The sequence below is a fragment of the Elgaria multicarinata genome, chromosome 3, assembly GCF_023053635.1.
Source record: "Elgaria multicarinata webbii isolate HBS135686 ecotype San Diego chromosome 3, rElgMul1.1.pri, whole genome shotgun sequence".
Classification (NCBI taxonomy): domain Eukaryota; kingdom Metazoa; phylum Chordata; class Lepidosauria; order Squamata; family Anguidae; genus Elgaria; species Elgaria multicarinata.
The window spans coordinates 161,062,116-161,080,901 of record NC_086173.1 but is presented as its reverse complement, the minus strand read 5'-3'; the positions used below and the strand labels follow the sequence as shown (position 1 = coordinate 161,080,901).

The 18,786-nt window shown below is 44.7% G+C and overlaps 1 protein-coding gene across 1 annotated transcript; it reads left to right on the top strand.

The window, feature by feature from the left end:
• The first annotated feature begins 28 nt into the window (after window positions 1-28).
• LOC134395685 (zinc finger protein 883-like) lies at window positions 29-12,554 on the top strand. Its single transcript, XM_063121845.1, has 4 exons — window positions 29-144; window positions 3,639-4,086; window positions 6,779-6,881; window positions 11,128-12,554. The coding sequence occupies exons 1-4, from the start codon at window positions 29-31 to the stop codon at window positions 12,552-12,554; spliced, it is 2,094 nt and encodes a 697-aa protein (XP_062977915.1).
• Window positions 12,555-18,786: the final 6,232 nt, after the last annotated feature.

The window sequence follows — 18,786 nt, the reverse complement described above, 5'->3', positions numbered from 1 at the left end:
GCATGTTTTGATGATGGATTGAGCCTTCATGGACATGAGGTTGCAGACAGTAGAAACAGGAGCCCCATCGCCCCCTGGAATCCTGTGTCAAGCACCTGCTTTGCCAGACGGGCTCCCAGACACAGATGAATTCACCTCTCCCCAGTATGATTCAATGTCTGCCCTTATATTATTTCTCATTTTAGTGATGGGATCTGTGGAATTCTCTGCCTCACATTCTGTTGCTCTATTAGATGTTTTAGTGGGATGGTTTTAATTACTTAGTGGAGCAATGTTCTCTATGTGGTTCTCTGATGTTATTCATTATATGTTTTATGCGGATGGTTTTAAGAACGTAATTGTACTGTACATTTTTTTGAATATTTCCTTTGGGAGAAACTGGAGAAATAGAACTTTCCCCCTCTGCCAGAGAAATGACAAGTAACTTCTCTTTTCTTTTTGGGCAAGAGGGCATTTCCAAGGCAGGAGCCCAACTAAGGAATCCTCAGACAGAAGATATTGAGATGGGAAACGTTTTAGAGGCTATTGAAATGGGAAAACTGGTACAGTCCCTGCGGCTGCTTTTTAGATGTCTCATGTAACTTTTATTGTGTTTGAATACTAATAAAGTTCTGTGTGTGTTTTCTCTGTTTCATAGTCTTCATTCCATTTTGCCTCCATAAACAAGAATGGTCCCGGGTTGGATGATCAGGCTGCCGTTTTGAACAGAGTTCCAAGCCCCTTAAGCAGAGGGAACATGGTGGGATTTTGTTCTGGGGTAAGAATGGTTGGAGTGCATCTTCAACACATTGAAGCCAAGGGTTATTTTGCATCTTTCCAACTTGGAATGAGTGATGTCATAGATTGGCAATGCCCTGTTTGTGCATGGAAGGGGAAATAGGCAAAATAATATTCCGTCACTGATTTTGGCTTGAACAAAAAAAATGAAAAATTTGAGAAGTATTTTTTTGTTTGGAAAGGCTTTTACATCGGAACAGAATCTACGCAAATACTCATTCTTCAAAAGTGGTGTAAGGTAAATATAATAAATAGGTTACATGCATACAGCTAGACTGCCTACACTGAGCCCTGATTCTATCCAAGTTTGTTCCAGGTTAGATTTTTTTTAGGCTGAACATATTTTGGAAACCAAAAAGGAAGACAATATGAATGCCTGTAAGGAGGCGTGGCCACCCCAACTTGCCTACCCCCATGATGGGTCAAACTTGACATGTATGGCCCCCAAGGGGGCATGGCCTTGATCACATGTCTAATTCTACACCATTGACCTTACTAAATGGAGCCAACTAAAACTCACATATCTTGGCGGAATAGCCGCAATAAAAATGTCTTTATTGCCCAAAATATTATTTCTTTATCAGGCCTTACCTATAAATATCCCTCCTAAGTCCTTCTCCAAATGGCAAGCTACACTAGACCGCTTTGTCAGTCACGGCAAACTTTCCCGTATAAATAAGGGGACGTTATATAGGAAACGCACAAAAGGAGGCCTAGGAATGCCCAATTTACTGATGTACTTTGAGGCCTTCCAGCTTAGGCAGCTTGTCAAAATAATCAACTGTGAGACTAGTATTCCCTGGGTACAAATAGAAACGATATCCCAACAACCCACAATCCCAGCTCTCCCCTTCCTAAAAACTTCCTGGACCATCGTCAAACAAATCTCCAATCCATTCACACGCCTTACCCTAGCAATATGGAAAAAATGGTCAACCTATCTCTCTCCCCCAGAGTCTCCAATGCTACCTTTTTTAGATCATCCATCTTTTAGACATGAAGATAAATATGCCCAGTTTGCTGGGTGGGATAGTAAGGGGATCTATCGTTTGAGGGACTTTTTAGTCAAAGACCAAATAATTAACGATAGTCAACTAAAAGACAAGCTAAAAGGGATCAATCCCTCTTGGCTCCAACTGACACAAGTCAGAACATTCTTAAACAAAAGATTCAGTAGCGAGACGGATTTTCGCCCTCTCTCCCCCTTTGAGCATCTATGTGTGAGATCTAAAGGGAAAGATAAAGGCGTGACCTCAGCAATTTATGACCTATTGCTTGAGAAGGGCGGTGGCTTCTCCCTGGCTCTGAGGAGCATATGGGAAACTGATCTACATATACAGATTGAAGATATAAAATGGAAACAAATTTGGATAAATCCCCCCCTCCGAACAATATCGTCCCGCATACAGGAGTCAGCCCTCAAGGTTATTTTAAGATGGTATATAACTCCAATTCAACTCTCGCATGCAACGACTTCAATCTCCCCACTGTGTTGGAGAGGATGCGATGAAAAGGGCTTTTACTTACATATGTGGTGGGAGTGTAAGGCCCTGAAGCAGTTCTGGGAAACTATCTTCAATATAATTTCTAAGGCCACTGATCAGATAATCTTCCCAGAACCAAGCCTGGCCCTGCTGTCCCTGCCCAACGCTCTAAACCCCTCCCTTACCCATAAAGAATTGGTATTTATCCTCCTTACTGCAGCTCGTTTAGAAATCGCCGAACACTGGAAGGATCCGAAGGGCCCTACACTCACTGGATGGAAAGGGAAAGTGTGGGATATAGCCTGCTCTGAAAAATTAACCTACCACCGCAGAGTCTCGTCGGGCCAACTTAGCTATGACCCATTCAATGAAATATGGTCTCCTTTTCTCAATTACATCAATAGTACAGATGTGGCATCCAACTCTGGTTTAACAAATCTTCCTCTGACCACAGTAAATTGAAGGAAACAAGCTGGGTTCGGCAACTACAGAAATCGTGTTTGTGTATTTATTAGAAACGCTGTCTGACTTGTAAGTTTTTATATATATTTTTAACTTTTTTAAAAACTGCTTTGTTAAATGGAGTTTAATAAATAAAATTATTTAAAAAATAATAATAATTTTACACCATCATCCTCATTATCACCATGATCCATTATCAGCATCATTATATCAGCATCAGCATCCATTATCACACCCATGATCATCATTATGTTGGCATTAGGCTCAAGGGGTGGCCTTGGGCTAGTCACCATCTCCCAGCCTACCTCACAGGGTTGTTGTAAGGAGAAAAAATGGGGGGGGGGCATTTGTGAATCCTTGACCTCCTTAGAAAAATACTAACAATAACCACCATTTTTATTATTATTTTGCTTGGCTTTGGTGATCACGGTGCGACTGAAAAGCACAAAGACACAGACCCATCTCCGTGGGGCTACGTAACAAATACTCGCCCCTTCCCCAGCATAGCAGCTGTGGCCGGGGCAGGCTCCTTCCCTCCTTTCCCCCACACAGGGTAGAAAAACTACCCCAACAACAAAGCAGCTCGCTTTCTTTCTTTCTTTCTTTCTTTCTTTCTTTCTTTCTTTCTTTCTTTCTTTCTTTCCCTTCTTTCCTTCCATCTCTCTAGCTCCCTCTTCTCTTTCTCTCTCCCTCTGGTTCCTCTTCTCTTTGTGTGCCCTTCCTTTATGTCTCTTATCTTCCCCTGTCTATCCCTCTTTCCTTGGCTGCTCTTTCCTTCCTTTCTCTCTCTCTCCTCCACCGCTCTCCCTCTGGCTGCTCTATCTTTTTCCTTTTCTCTCTCTCTGCTCCCTCCTTCTTCCCCTCCTCTTTCTTTCTTTCTCCCTGATCCCTCTGCATTTCTTTCCCCTCTCTCAGGAAATGCGGCAGAGGTGTCAGTCCGATTCCGCTGCAGCCCGGGCATGACCCAAGCCACGTGCGCCACACGGCTGAGGATGCATTGTGGAGGAGGAGGACAGCAGCGCTGCCAGCCATGTACCTTCCCACTGGCTGGCCTGGTCCTGTTGCCACCGCCATCCGTCTGGTTACGGTGGCTGCTGCTGCACATGGCTTGTCCCACCATGCTGATCCGATCCATCGCGCTGCTCCAATCCACCTCCATCTGCGCCACCTTACCCACGCAAGCTGGCTGCCACTGCTTCTACACAGTTCAGCCAGCAGCCGGGGGCTCATTGCTGCAATCTATCATGCGAGATCTCAGCTGGGCCAGAAGTCTCACGAGATGTCCTGGGCTGGGAAAGATGGCCGGCCTGCTGGGGAAAAGGCCTACCAGTGCAACCGTGGGCTGGGCACCCCCATTATCCTGGTAAAGGGGCCCCCAACTCCAGTTGGCCTAATTTCCCCAGAGGTGTCCAGACTTGCCCGGGTCAAAAAGTCACCCTATCCTTTTTCAAAGGAGCCCAAAGAAGCATATAGGATCGCCCTCCTCCAGTTTGTCCTCATAACAACCCTGTGAGGTGGGTCAGACTGAGAGTAAATGACTTGGCCAAAGTCACCCAGTGAGCTTCACGGCCAACTAAGTACTTGCACCTTAAACTTCTCACTTTCACCTACCATTTTAGCCGTTACACCACAATGATGGCAAATAGAGGCTCCATGTTCATGGAGAAAGCCCTTGTGCTACATGGACCTTGGTCTGATCCAGATTGATGTTCTAACTCTTTTTAAAGGGTTAGAGAAAAATCAATGAAATGTGCACGAGAAACGGAATAGAAATCAAAGCAATGGAAATAAAATCCTCAGTTGTTTTAGATCACAAGATGTCCCCCACTCTGGGCGGGTTCTTGCACTGAACTACAGTTCCCAACAGCCCTTGCAAATCCCATACCAATGTCCCACAGCTGGCCCCATTTAACTGAGCCAGGTGCTCTGCTTGCAGTGAGAAGCAGAAGGGAAGAAATAAACCCCCTCCTGCAGGCCAAGGAAGCAGTACAAGAAGGTTGCTGCTCTCTGCATTCCCATTTCTGTGGGTTGGAGGCTGTTTTGTTGATGTTCCACAGCCAGTGATGCCTCCAGGTTTTTGAGGCGCTTTACAGAAGAACCAGCTCCCTCTGTGAGTCTACGTTCTTCTTGCCGGTGTCACCAGCAGCTCTTCCTCATCCCCCTCCTTCTCTTCATTACAACCACTTGCTTGGTTGGCAGGCAGGGCGTCTCCTGCTCCTCCTTCTGAAGAGGTCAGTGAACAAGAAGGTTGCCAAGGCGAAGGGGAGGAGCACGTCTAGAGGGTCTCTTGCCAGTGGGCCCTTGGTTTTGGTGGGCCCTTGGCTCATGCTGGACCATGTCTCTGCTTGATGCCAGCCCTGACTAAGGTCATGCTTTATGGAAATGGCTCCTTGGAGAAATCCAGAGAGATAGGAACAAGCATCCAAGGTCTCTTTTGGGGCTTCCAAATGAATTGGCATGTTGAATCTTTCAGAGTGCAAAGAACAAGGATGTGCCAACCTAAAGATTTAAACTTGCTTCTAGACTCTGTATGGGAGGGGAGTGGAGAGAGGGATTAGAGGATCCTGACCTACTATATGAACGTGCTGCAACAGATACATGAATTTTTATCAGCACTGGGCATTATTTTGTGGTCATAGCAATGAACAAATAAGGCTAAATGGACATGACATCCCACAGGACAGTCTGTGACAATTTCAAGTAGAGCATATCAGAATTAAGAGAAAACGGACCATTGCAGTACATTTTGATAACAATCGGGAAACCATGATCTCTCTTTAGGCCACACTGCTAAAATTAAACTTACTGATTAGTCATTTCATGCTAGGGCTTTTGCTTGATGTTCTTTGTTGTAAGTATTTATTACGTTTATATCCTGTCTCATGTAGAAATATTCTGTTTTATTGAATTTGTATCCTGCCTTTTTCCTCCAAGGAACCCAAGGCGGCATACAGAATCCTCCTCCTCTCCATTTTATCATCACAACAACAACCCTGACAAGTACGTTGGACTGAGAGTCTCCTACAGGCTCAAAGTCACCCAGTGAGCTTCCTTGGCCGAGCAGGGACTAGAACCCAGATCTCCCACTGGTTTCTAAATGTTGCCAATTCTGATACAATCTTTGTGTCTATGTCTACATTTATAGTAAGGCATTGCTGGCATTTGATAGAATATGAAAATATGTGTTAACGAAACAGCAGTGATGGTGAAAAAAAATAAAATGAAGAGGACCAGGACGGTAAAGCTGCTCTGAGTTCCTTGAAAGAGAAAAAAAAGGACAAAAATGAATGGAATAATGATATGATCATACTGATAATAAGGATCGCAGTTTACAGGTGCAAATGTTTTGGGGGGGTTTGTATGTGTGCTTTTGCTTCCAGGAAGGGAACATTCTTCTTCCTGCACGTTCCAATTTCCATCGCTTTTTTCTCTAGGCAGTAGGTGAGCACAGCGATCTTAGTGACTGATCTTCTACTCAATCATAACGTAGGACTGTTTTTTTAAGAAATAACCCATGGAGCACCACCAAAAGTCCACAGGCCCAAGGTCAGAGGAAGGCTCAGAAGAGACAGGAGAAGAACCCCATATCCCTCAGGTAATAACTATTTCATTAATGGAGTAGCAGTTGAAATTCTGCCTGTCTCATCACCAAGACAAAGGCTGGTTATCTGAATTGTGAAATGATAGTGACCAGGGTGACTAACCGCAAGCTATCATCTGTGATTGTGCTGGGTTGGCTATGGGAGATTGGTTGGATGAACCGAGCGTGTGAGTTTCTGAATGGCTGAGGCTGTGTTTGCGTTGTGAGTGGGTGCTGAGAGAATCAGTGAAGTTCTGGTGTTCTAAGGATGTGCTTGGAAAACTCTGACACTGCAATCCACCGAGGAGATACCTCTATTCCAGAGACTTGGACAGAAGGAGATGTTGCAGGCATAGGGGGTTCAGGCATCAGAGTAGATCAGCTTTCATAAAATACACAATAAAGGACAGGGTTAGGCCTTATATCATCACTCATGATCATTGTAAAATGAAAGTGCTCTTCTCTGTGGTTTCAGGGAGAATTTGCAGAAGTAGCTGAGAGCTCTTCCATTCCTGACGTTGAGCCGTGGTGTCCAGAAACGAAACAGAAAGATGAAGATGCTGAGACCAGATCCTTGGGTAAGGAGGGTGAGTGGGTTTGATATGGATATCCCTTTTGTGCCTGGGTTTGGGGTTGCCTTGAAACTCCTTTCTGGGCTCTAGCTCCTTCTCTCTCTTCAGGAAGCTCAGAGATACTTAGCTTCGGAATATACACACAGACACGCAAAAGGCCAGAAGAAAGCAGATACAGAAAAACAGCAACTAATTACCTAAACAACTATAGGATGGGAATGTAACCTTAACACTAACTATTTATCTGAAGCCTAACAAAAGAGAAAAGCTTTTTTAAAAAATTAGAATGTAGATAAACAAAAGCAGTATGACAATGGAACCAGTTACCTAGGGAAGTTGTGGTCTCTCCCACACTAGAGGCATACAAGAGGCAGCTGGACAGCCATTCATCAGGGATTCTTTAGGGTGGATTCATGCATTGATCAGGGGGTTGGACTCGATGGCCTTATAGGCCCCTTCCAACTCTACTATTCTATGATTCTATGATTCTAGGAATATTGGAAGCGAAGGAATATTAATTCCGAAGGGCAGAAACAGGGGTGTGTGAAGAACAAACAGTAAACAATGCAAGGAATCTTAAAGAAGGTTTAAGGGAAAGAAAAGACCCAAAAAATGGAATTGAGAAGGGCTGGGAAATTCAAGTCAACCTGCACTTTGTTGTTTATTCGTTCAGTCGCTTCCGACTCTTCGTGACTTCCCGGACCAGCCCATGCCAGAGCTTTCTGTCGGCTGTCGCCACCCCTAGCTCCCCCAAGGTCAAGTCTGTCACCTCCAGAATATCATCCATCCATCTTGCCCTTGGTCGGACCCTCTTCCTTTTGCCTTCCACTTTCCCTAGCATCAGCCTCTTCTCCAGGGTATCCTGTCTTCTCATTATGTGGCCAAAGTACTTCAGTTTTGCCTTTAATACCATTCCCTCAAGTGAGCAGTCTGGCTTTATTTCCTGGAGTATGGACTGGTTTGATCTTCTTGCAGTCCAAGGCACTCTCAGGATTTTCCTCCAACACCACAGTTCAAAAGCATTATCTTCCTTCGCTCAGCTTTCCTTATGGTCCAGCTCTCGCAGCCATAGGTTACTACGGGGAATACCATTGCTTTAACTATGCGGACCTTTGTTGTCAGTGTGGTGTCTCTGCTCTTAACTATTTTATCAAGATTTGTCATTGCTCTCCTCCCAAGAAGTAAACGTCTTCTGATTTCCTGGCTGCAGTCAGCGTCTGCACTAATCTTTGCGCCCAGAAATACAAAGTCTGTCACTGCCTCCACGTTTTCTCCCTCTATTTGCCAGTTATAAGTCAAGCTGGTTGCCATAATCTTGGTTTTTTTGAGGTTTAACTGCAACCCGGCTTTTGCACTTTCTTCTTTCACCTTTGTCATAAGGCTCCTCAGCTCCTCCTCGCTTTCAGCCATCAAAGTGGTGTCATCTGCATATCTGAGATTGTTAATGTTTCTTCCTGCGATTTTAACTCCAGCCTTGGATTCGTCAAGCCCAGGACGTCGCATGATGTGTTCTGCATACAAGTTGAATAGATAAGGTGAGAGTATACAACCCTGCCATACTCCTTTTCCAATCTTAAACCAGTCCGTTGTTCCGTGGTCTGTTCTTACCGTTGCTACTTGTTCGTTATACAGATTCCTCAGGAGGCAGACAAGATGACTTGGTATCCCCATACCACCAAGAACTTGCCACAGTTTGTTATGATCCACACAGTCAAAGGCTTTAGAATAGTCAATAAAACAGAAATAGATGTTTTTCTGGAACTCCCTGGCTTTCTCCATTATCCAGCAGATATTGGCAATTTGGTCTCTAGTTCCTCTGCCTTTTCTAAACCCAGCTTGTACATCTGGCAATTCTCGCTCCATGAATTGCTGGAGTCTACCTTGCAGGATATTGAGCATTCCCTTACTGGCATGTGAAATAAGTGCCACTGTCCGATAGTTTGAACATTCTTTAGTGTTTCCCTTTTTGGGTATGGGGATATAAGTTGATTTTTTCCAGTCTGATGGCCATTCTTGTGTTTTCCAAATTTGCTGGTATATGGCATGCATCACCTTGACAGCATCATCTTGCAATATTTTAAACAGTTCAGCTGGGATGCCGTCGTCTCCTGCTGCCTTGTTATTAGCAATGCTTCTGAAGACCCATTCAACCTCACTCTTCAGGATGTCTGGCTCTAACTCACTGACCACACCATCTGACCTATCCCCAATATTATTATCCTTCTTATACAGTTCTTCCGTATATTCTTGCCACCTTTTCTTGATCTCTTCTGTTTCTTTTAGGTCCTTCCCATCTTTGTTTTTGATCATACCCATTTTTGCCTGGAATTTACCTCCGATGTTTCTAATTTTCTGGAAAAGGTCTCTTGTCCTCCCTATTCTATTGTCTTCTTCCACTTCCGGGCATTGCTTATTTTAAAATAATTCCTTATCTCTTCTGGCTAACCTCTGGAATTTTGCATTTAATTGGGCATATCTCCCCCTATCCCTGTTGCCTTTTGCTTTCCTTCTTTCTTGGGCTACTTCCAGTGTCTCAGCAGACAGCCATCTTGCCTTCTTGGTTTTCTTTTTCTTTGGGACGTTTTTTGTTGCCACCCCTTGGACAATGTTGTGAACTTCTGTCCATAGTTCTTCCGGGACCCTATCTACTAAATCTAGTCCCTTAAATCTATTCTTCACTTCCACTGCATATTCATTAGGAATATTAGTGAGCTCATATCTAACTGATCTGTGGGTCTTCCCTATTCTCTTTAGTTTGATTCTAAATTGCACAATAAGAAGTTCGTGATCTGAACTACAGTCAGCTCCAGGTCTTGTTTTTACCGTCTGTATAGATGTCCGCCACCTTTGGCTGCAAAGGGTGTAGTCAATCTGATTTCGGTGTCGGCCATCTGGTGAAGTCCATGTATAAAGCCGTCTTTTAGGTTGTTGGAAAACAGTGTTTGTTATGTGCAGTGAGTTGTCCTGGTGAAGTCCATGTATAAAGCCATCTTTTAGGTTGTTGGAAAACAGTGTTTGTTATGTGCAGTGAGTTGTCCTGGCAAAATTCTATCAGCCTATGTCCCACTTAATTTTGTTCTCCTAGACCACGCTTACCTGTAATTCCAGATGTCATTTGACTACCCACGTTGGCGTTCCAGTCTCCTGTAATGAAAATAACATCTCTTTTTGGTGTATTATCCAGTAGGTGCTGCAGATCCTCATAGAACTGATCTACTTCTGCTTCTTCAGCATCTGTGGTTGGGGCATATATTTGGATCACTGTGATGTTAAATGGCTTACCCTGAATTTGAATTGAGAGCATTCTACCATTTTTTGGATTGTATCCAAGCATTGCTTTAGCCACTTTATTATTAATTATGAAGGCTACTCCATTTCTTCTGTGATCCTCTTGTCCACAGTAGTAGATCTGGTGGTGATCTGATGTGAAGTGGCCCATTCCAGTCCATTTCAATTCACTGACACCCAATATATCTATATTTAATCTTAACATCTCACCAATAACCACATCAAATTTGCCCTGGCTCATAGATCATACATTCCAGGTTCCTATGGTGTGTTGATCTTTAGAACATTGGATTCGTCATTCACCACCAGCACCATTGCCCGCCAGCCGTCCTTTCGGCTTTGAGCTAGCTGCATCATCACATCTGGAGCTAGTTGAACTTATCCTCTGTTCCTCCCCAGTAGCATTTTGACCATTTTCGACCTGGGGGTCCCATCTTCCAATGGTATACCAACATATCTCTGGTTGTACTGACCCATTTAGTTTTCATGGCAAGAATCCTGGGGTGGGTTGCCATTACCTTCCCCAGGGATCGTATTTAGTCTGACCACTCTACCATGATCAATTATATAGAACTCTCCTCCTCCTTCCTACTCTCACTCACACTGGGAAACAAAATCCAAATGTCCTGTTATAGACAACTCCTCCTCCATCACTGTGATTGGAGACTGCTGGGTTAAACATTCAGCCCTACGTCGGCCCCTAGAGATGTCTCTTGCCAAGGCTCAGTTCCCTCTTCCCAATTCCTCCTCTCCTCCTTCCTATTCTCAAACAAATCCTTATATTACCCAGACAGGCTGTCTGGCCTTCAACAATACACATTGATTCAACCTGCTTTGGACCGAGATGAATCCGATTCAGATCCAGACTGCTTTGGTCTGAACCAGCCCACTTTAGACTTGGGATTCAGAACCGGAACTACAGCACTACACCACTCTCATTGTTTTCTCTTATGTTTTCCATCAGATGCTGTGCAGGAGAGTGAGGATAAGAGAGAACATCTTAGCACATCACAAGGAGGAATAAAGGGTGGACTGTTTGAAGAGGACTTGAGCAATCCAGAGAGATCCAGAAGGAAGGAGGGAAACTATACAAAAGAGAAGGACAAATCCATTTCAACTCAGAGCGGGGTCCACCTTGAACAAGAAGAACAAACAGGAGAGGGACACAGAAAGCACCTGGATGCTCATTTGAGAATCCACACGGCAGAGAAACCCAGTCAAAGCTCACAGTATGTGAAAAGAGACTGTCTGAGCCAACCAACCGTAAAAGGTCCAGTGCTTGACACAGAGGGGAAAAGTCATACTGGTTTGGAGTGTACAATGAGCTTCACACGGAGCTCACAACTTACAAGACACCATCAACAAATTCATTCAGAGGAACTGTATATGTGTACACAATGTGGAAACAGTTTCCACAAAAAAGATCTCAAAGCACATCAAAGGTGCCATAGAACATGGAAACCCTTTAAATGCTCCTGGTGTGAAAAAAGCTATGGGCATAGCTCAAACCTTACCAGACATGAAAGAGTTCATACAGGGGAGAAACCCTATGAATGTGCAGAATGTGGAAAGGCCTGCCGTGATAACTCACATCTTATTACACACCAACGAATGCACACAGGAGAGAAACCCTATGCATGTAAAGTATGTGGAAAGAGCTTTTCATATAGTTCATCCCTTATTATGCATGAAAGAATTCACACGGGAGAAAAACCCTTTCAATGCTCAACATGTGCAAAATGCTTCAAAACGAACTCAGACCTTTCCAGCCATGAAAGAATCCACACAGGGGAGAAACCCTATACATGTAAAGAATGTGGAAGGAGCTTTTCTCAGAGGGTAAACCTTATTACGCATGAAAGAATTCACACAGGGGAGAAACCCTATATATGTAAAGAATGTGAAAAGAGCTTTTCACATAGTTCATCCCTTATTAGGCATGAAAGAATCCACACAGGAGAGAAACCCTATACATGTAAAGAATGTGGAAAGAGCTTTTCACATAGTTCATCCCTTATTAGGCATGAAAAAATTCACACAGGAGAGAAAGCCTGTATATGTAAAGAATGTGGAAGGAGCTTTTCTCAGAGGGCAAACCTTATTACGCATGAAAGAATTCACACAGGGGAGAAACCCTATAAATGTGCAGAATGTGAAAAGGGCTTTAGCGATAACTCACAGCTTACTAAACACCAACGAATTCACACAGGAGAGAAACCCTATACATGTAAAGAATGTGGAAATAGCTTCTCTCAGAGGGCAATCCTTATTGCGCATGAAAGAATTCACACAGGGGAGAAACCTTATAAATGTTCTATATGCAGTGAAACATTCCGTTACAGTTATCAGCTTGCGAGACATCAAAGAACTCATGCACAGGAGACTCCCTAGAAATGTTCAGTGTGTGAGGAAATGTTCACATGCCCAGCAGACCTTGCAATACTTTAGAATGATGTCCAAAAACTGGGTTGGCTGTAGAAATCTCCTCATTGTAGGGCATGTTTTGATGATGGATTGAGCCTTCATGGACATGAGATTGCAGACAGTAGAAACAGGAGCCCCATTGCCCCCTGGAATCCTGTGTCAAGCACCTGCTTTGCCAGACGGGCACCCGGACACAGATGAATTCACCTATCCCCAGTATGATTCGATGTCTGCCCTTATATTATTTCTCATTTTAGTGGATGCAATATGTGGAATTCTCTGCCTCACATTCTGTGGCTCTATTAGATATTTTAGTGGGATGGTTTTAATTACTTAGTGGAGCAATGTTTCTATGTGGTTCTCTGATGTTATTCATTATATGTTTTATGCAGATGGTTTTAAGAACGTAATTGTACTGTACATTTTTATGAATATTTCCTTTGGGAGAAACTGGAGAAATAGAACTTTCCCCCTCTGCCAGAGAAACCACAAGTAACTTCTCTTTTCTTTTTGGACAAGAGGGCATTTCCAAGGCAGGAGCCCAACCAAGGAATGCTCAGGTTGGATTGAGGGCTCTTCTGACTATTTGGCCAACTTATCAAGGTTCAAAAGATTAATGTGGGGAATCCTGAATCTACCCACAGAAGATATTGGGATGGGAAATGTTTTAGAGGCTATTGAAATGGAAAACTGCTGCAGTCGCTGCGCCTGGTTTTTAGATGGCTCCTGTAACTTTTATCGTGTTCGAATACTAATAAAGTTCTGTGTGTATTTTCTCTGTTTCATAGTCTTGATTCCATATTGCCTCCATAAACAAGAATGGTCCCGGGTTGGATGATCAGGCTGCCATTTTGTACAGATTTCCAAGCCCCTTAAACAGAGGAAACATGGTGGGACTTCGTTCTGGGGTAAGAACGGTTGGAGTGCATCTTCAACACATTGAAGCCAAGGGTCATTTTGCACCTTTCCAACATGGAATGAGTGATGTCATAGACTGGCAATGCCCTGTCTGCACATGGAAGGGGAAATAGGCAAAATTATATTCCCTCACTCCTTTTGGCTCTTTCCATTTGTTGGAAGATTATTGGAAGACCTAAGAAAGAGGCTCCATTGAAGCGTTCACTTTCCACTCTTCTGACAGCATCCAAGTTCTCCTGCTTCCAGTTCCTCCGGACATCCAACTGGGGCAGGATGGAGAGGACCTGCATTTGTCCTGCAATCTTCATTTCTCTGGCTGCCTCAATGAAACCGAATTTTTAGTTTTAGGATGGAAAATTCTGGACTTGTCCTATCATTGTTAGATGGTTGGGGTGGTGGGTTTGCTCTTAGATGTAGGTGTCTAAACAAGAAAAGAACTATAAAGGATCGAACAATAAAAATGAAAAATTTGACAATTATTTTTTAGTAGGGAACAGCTTTTACATCTGAACAGAATCTACACAAATACTCATTCTTCAAAAGTATAAGTGGTGTAAGGTAAATATAATAACCAGGTTAAATGCATACAGCCAGACTGCCTACACTGAGCCCTGATTCTATCCAAGTTTGTTCCAAGTTAGATCTTTTTTAGGCTGACCATATTTTGGAAACCAAAAAGGAGGACAATATGGCTGCCTGTAAAGAGGCGTGTCCACCCCAATTTGCCTACCCCCATGGTGGGTCGAAATTGACATGTATGCCGCCCAAGGGGGCGTGGCCTTGATCACATGTCTAATTCTACACCATCATCATCATTATCACCATAATCCATTATCAGCATCATTATATCAGCATCAGCATCCAATATCATTATCACCGTCATCGGCATTAACATCCATTATCACACCCATTACCATCATTATGTTGGCATTAGACTCAAGGGATGGCCTTGGGCTAGTCACCATCTCCCAGCCTACCTCACAGGGTTGTTGTAAGGAGAAAAAATGGGGGGGGCATTTCTGCTTCCTTGAACTTCTTAGAAAAATACCCACAACAACAACCATTATTATTATTATTTTGCTTGGCTCCGTGGGGCTATGTAACAAATACTCGACCCTTCCCCAGCATAGCAGCTTTGGCTGGGGCAGGCACCTTCCCTCCTTTTCCCCAAACAGGGTATAAAAACCCCATGGTGGGTCGAACTTGACATGTATGCCTCCCAAGGGGGCGTGGCCTTGATCACATGTCTAATTCTACACCATCATCTTCATTATCACCATGATCCATTATCAGCATCATTATATCAGCATCAGCATCCATTATCACACCCATTATCATTATGTTGGCATTAGGCTCAAGGGGTGGCCTTGGGCTAGTCACCATCTCCCAACCTACCTCACAGGGTTTTTGTAAGGAGAAAAATGGGGGGGCATTTGTGCTTTTTTGACCTCCTTAGAAAAATACTAACAACCACAACCATTTTTATTATTATTTTGCACAAAGCACAAAGGCACAAACCCATCTCCGTGGGGCTATGTAACAAATACTTGCTCCTTCCCCAGCATAGCAGCTGTGGCCGGGGCAGGTTCCTTCCCTCCTTTCCCCCACACAGGTTAGAAAAATTACCCCAACAACAAGGCAGCTCGCTTTCTTTCCTTCCTTCCGTCCTTCCTTCCTTCCATCTCTCTTGCTCCCTCTTCTCTTTCTTTCTACCTCTGGTTCCTCTTCTCTGTGTGTGCCCTTTCCTTATGTCTCTTATCTTCCCCAGTCTATCCCTCCTTCCTTGGCTGCTCTTTCCTTCCTCTCTTTCTCTCTCTCTCTCTCTCTCTCTCTCTCTCTCTCTCTCTCTCTCCTCCACCGCTCTCCCTCTGGCTGCTCTTTCTTTTTCCTTTCTTCTGTCTCTGGTCCCTCCTTCTTCCCCTCCTCTTTCTTTCTTTCTCTCTGATCCCTCTTCATTTCTTTCCCCCCCCCCTCAGGAAAGGCGGCAGAGGTGTCACTCCGATTCCGCTGCAGCCCTGGGCATGACCCAAGCCACATGCGCCACATGGCTGAGGATGGGGTGGGGAGGCGGAAGACGGCCGCGCTGCCAGCCATGTAACTTCCTACTGGCTGGCCTGATCTTGCTGCCAACCGAACGATCCGGTTACAGTGCCTCCTGCTGCAGGCAGTTCGTTGGACTGTGCTGCTCCGATCCGTCGCGCTGCTCCAATCCACCTCCCTCTGCACCACCTTGCCCATGCACACTGGCTGCCACTGCTTCTACACAGTTCAGCCAGCAGCCGGGGGCTTATTAATGCAATCAATCATGCGAGATCTCGGCTGGGCCAGAAGTCTCGCGAGAAGTCCTGGGCTAGGAAAGATGGCAAGCCTGCTGGGGAAAAGGCCTACTGGTGCAACTGCGGGCTGGGCAGCCTTATTATCCTGGTAAAAGGGCACCCAACTCCAGTTGGCCTAATTTCCCTGGAGGTGTCCAAACTTTTCTGGATAGGATGGTCACCCTATCTTTTTTCAAGGAACCCAAAGAAGCATACATGATCACCCTCCTCCAGTTTGTCCTCATAACAACCCTGTGAGGTGGGTCAGACTGTGAGTCAGCAACTTGGCCAAAGTCACGCAGTGAGCTTCACGGCCAACTAAGTACTTGCACCTGAATCTTCTCACTTTCACCTACTATTTTATCCATTACACCCCAATGATGGCAAATAGAGCCTCCATGTTCATGGAGAAAGCCCTTTTGCTACATGGACCTCCCTCTGATCCAGATTGATGTTCAAAATCTTCTTAAAGTATAAGAGAAAAATCAATGAAACATGAGCAAGAAACTGAATAGAAATCAAAGCAATGGAAATAAAATTCTCAGTTGTTTTAGATCACAAGATGTCCCCCACTCTGGGCGGGTTCTTGCAATGAACTACAGTTCCCAACAGCCCTTGCAAATCCCATACCAATGTCCCACAGCTGGCCCCATTTAACTGAGCCAGGTGCTCTGCTTGCAGTGAGAAGCAGAAGGGAAGAAATAAACCCCCTCCTGCAGGCCAAGGAAGCAGTACAAGAAGGTTGCTGCTCTCTGCATTCCCATTTCTGTGGGTTGGAGGCTGTTTTGTTGATGTTCCACAGCCAGTGATGCCTCCAGGTTTTTGAGGAGCTTTACAGAAGAACCAGCTCCCTCTGTGAGTCTACGTTCTTCTTGCCAGTGTCACCAGCAGCTCTTCCTCATCCTCCTCTTTCTCTTCATTACAACCACTTGCTTGGTTGGCAGGCAGGGCGTCTCCTGCTCCTCCTTCTGAAGAGGTCAGTGAACAAGAAGGTTGCCAAGGTGAAGAGGAGGAGCACGTCCAGGGGGACCCTTGCCAGTGGGCCCTTGGTTTTGGTGGGCCCTTGGCTCGTGCTGGACCATGTCTCTGCTTGATGCCAGCCCTGAGTAAGATCATGCTTTGTGGAAATGGCTCCTTGCAGAAATCCAGAGAGAAGGGAACATGTATCCAGGGACTCTTCTGGGGCTTCGCAATGAATTGGCGTGTTATACCTTTCAGAGTGCAAATAACAAGGATGTGCCAACCTAAAGATTTAAACTTGCTTCTAGATTCTGTATGGGAGGGGAGTGGAGAGAGGGATTAGAGTATCCTTACCTGCTATATGAACGTGCTGCAACAGATACATGAATTGTTATCAGCCCTGTGCGTTTTTTCATGGTCATAGCAATGAACAAATAAGGCAAAATGGACATGAAATCCCAGAGGACAGTCTGTAACAATTTCAAATAGAGCATATCAGAATTAAGAGAAAACTGACCATTATAGTACATTTTGAGAACAACAACCCTGCCAAGTACGTTGGACTGAGAGTCTCCTACAGGCCCAAAGTCACCCGCTGCTTTCTAAATGTTGCCAATTCTGATGCAATGTTTGTGTCTATGTCTACATTTATAGCAGGGCATTGCTGGCATTTGATAGAATTTGAAAATATGGGTTAACGAAACTACAGTGATGGCGGAAAAAATATAATGGAGAGGACCAGGACTGTGAAGCTGCTCTGAGTTTCTTGAAAGAGAAAAAAAAGGACAAAAATGAATGGAATAATGATATGATCATACTGATAATAAGGATCGCAATTTACAGGTGCAAATGTTTTTGGGGGTGTTTGTATTTGTATTTTTGCTTCCAGGTAGGGAACATTCTTATTCCTCCACTTTCCAATTTCCATCGCTTTTTCTCTAGGCAGTAGCTGAGCACAGCGATCTAAGAGACTGATCTTCTACTCAACTATGACATAGGACTGTTTTTTATGAAATGACCCATGGAGCACCACCAAAAGTCCACATGCCCAAGGTCAGAGGAGGGCTCAGAAGAGACAGGAGAAGAACCCCATATCCCTCAGGTAATACCAATTTCATTAATGGAGTAACAGTTGAAATTCTGCCTGTCTAATCACCAAGACAAAGGCTGGTTATCTGAATTGTGAAATGATAGTGGCCAGATGTCATGCCCTGCACAGAAATAGAATCAGGAGATGAGGAGGAGTTGGTGGAGGCTGGACCCAGTGCCAGGAGGCCCAGCTCAGAAAGCATGGAGTCTGGACTGGCAGAGATTGCTGCAGAGCCCCAAAGGGAAGACCCAATGCCAGCTGGGACCTCTGCCAGCTCAGAGGGCTCAGTGCCAGCAGAGACCTCTACTATTCAGGAGGGGTCAGGGGGAGAGATGGACATACCTGCCTTTAGCCAATTGCGGGCAGAAAAAGAGACTAGGCGTCGGTCATAACGCCTTTATCAGAAACGCCAAGCAATCAAGGAACAGCTGAAAGACCGTGACTCAGCACCTTGACTCAGCATAAATACACAGCCGTGAGTCAAGGCAGCTTTGTCAGAGATTATCTGAGCTTTCTGGCGAAAGCCTCTGTTCCTGAATCTCTTGACCCCGTGCCTTGCTTCTTGTATCCTGGTTCCTGATTCCTGCCTTGACTCCTGGATCCCATGACTACGTCTATCTGCTCTGGACTCCTGTTTGACCTCAGGTTTGTGACTACGCTTGCCTGTTCTTGCCCTCTGGACTTTTGGACTGTTGTTTGGACTTTGCTGAATGCTGGCTGTGCTGACCCTGGACTGGACTCTCGACTATCTACTTTGCCAACTCCCTAGACTTCGGACCAGACACTCACTCCTCTGTAAGCCATCATCCTGAACTGTTGCTTTACTTTGCTTTCTGAGTTAACTTCAAATCAGAGCATTCCTCCTCTGACTGCCTGTGTTCTATAAATAAACTAAACTGTTGCCTGGTTACCAGCG

Bases quoted from the DNA above. Each gene is read 5' to 3' on its own strand.
- LOC134395685 (XM_063121845.1), top strand. From the start codon at position 29: ATGGACATGAGGTTGCAGACAGTAGAAACAGGAGCCCCATCGCCCCCT. The intron at 145-3,638 runs GTATGATTCAAT...CCCCTCTCTCAG, and splicing joins GATGAATTCACCTCTCCCCA to GAAATGCGGCAGAGGTGTCA. The intron at 6,882-11,127 runs GTAAGGAGGGTG...GTTTTCCATCAG, and splicing joins TGCTGAGACCAGATCCTTGG to ATGCTGTGCAGGAGAGTGAG.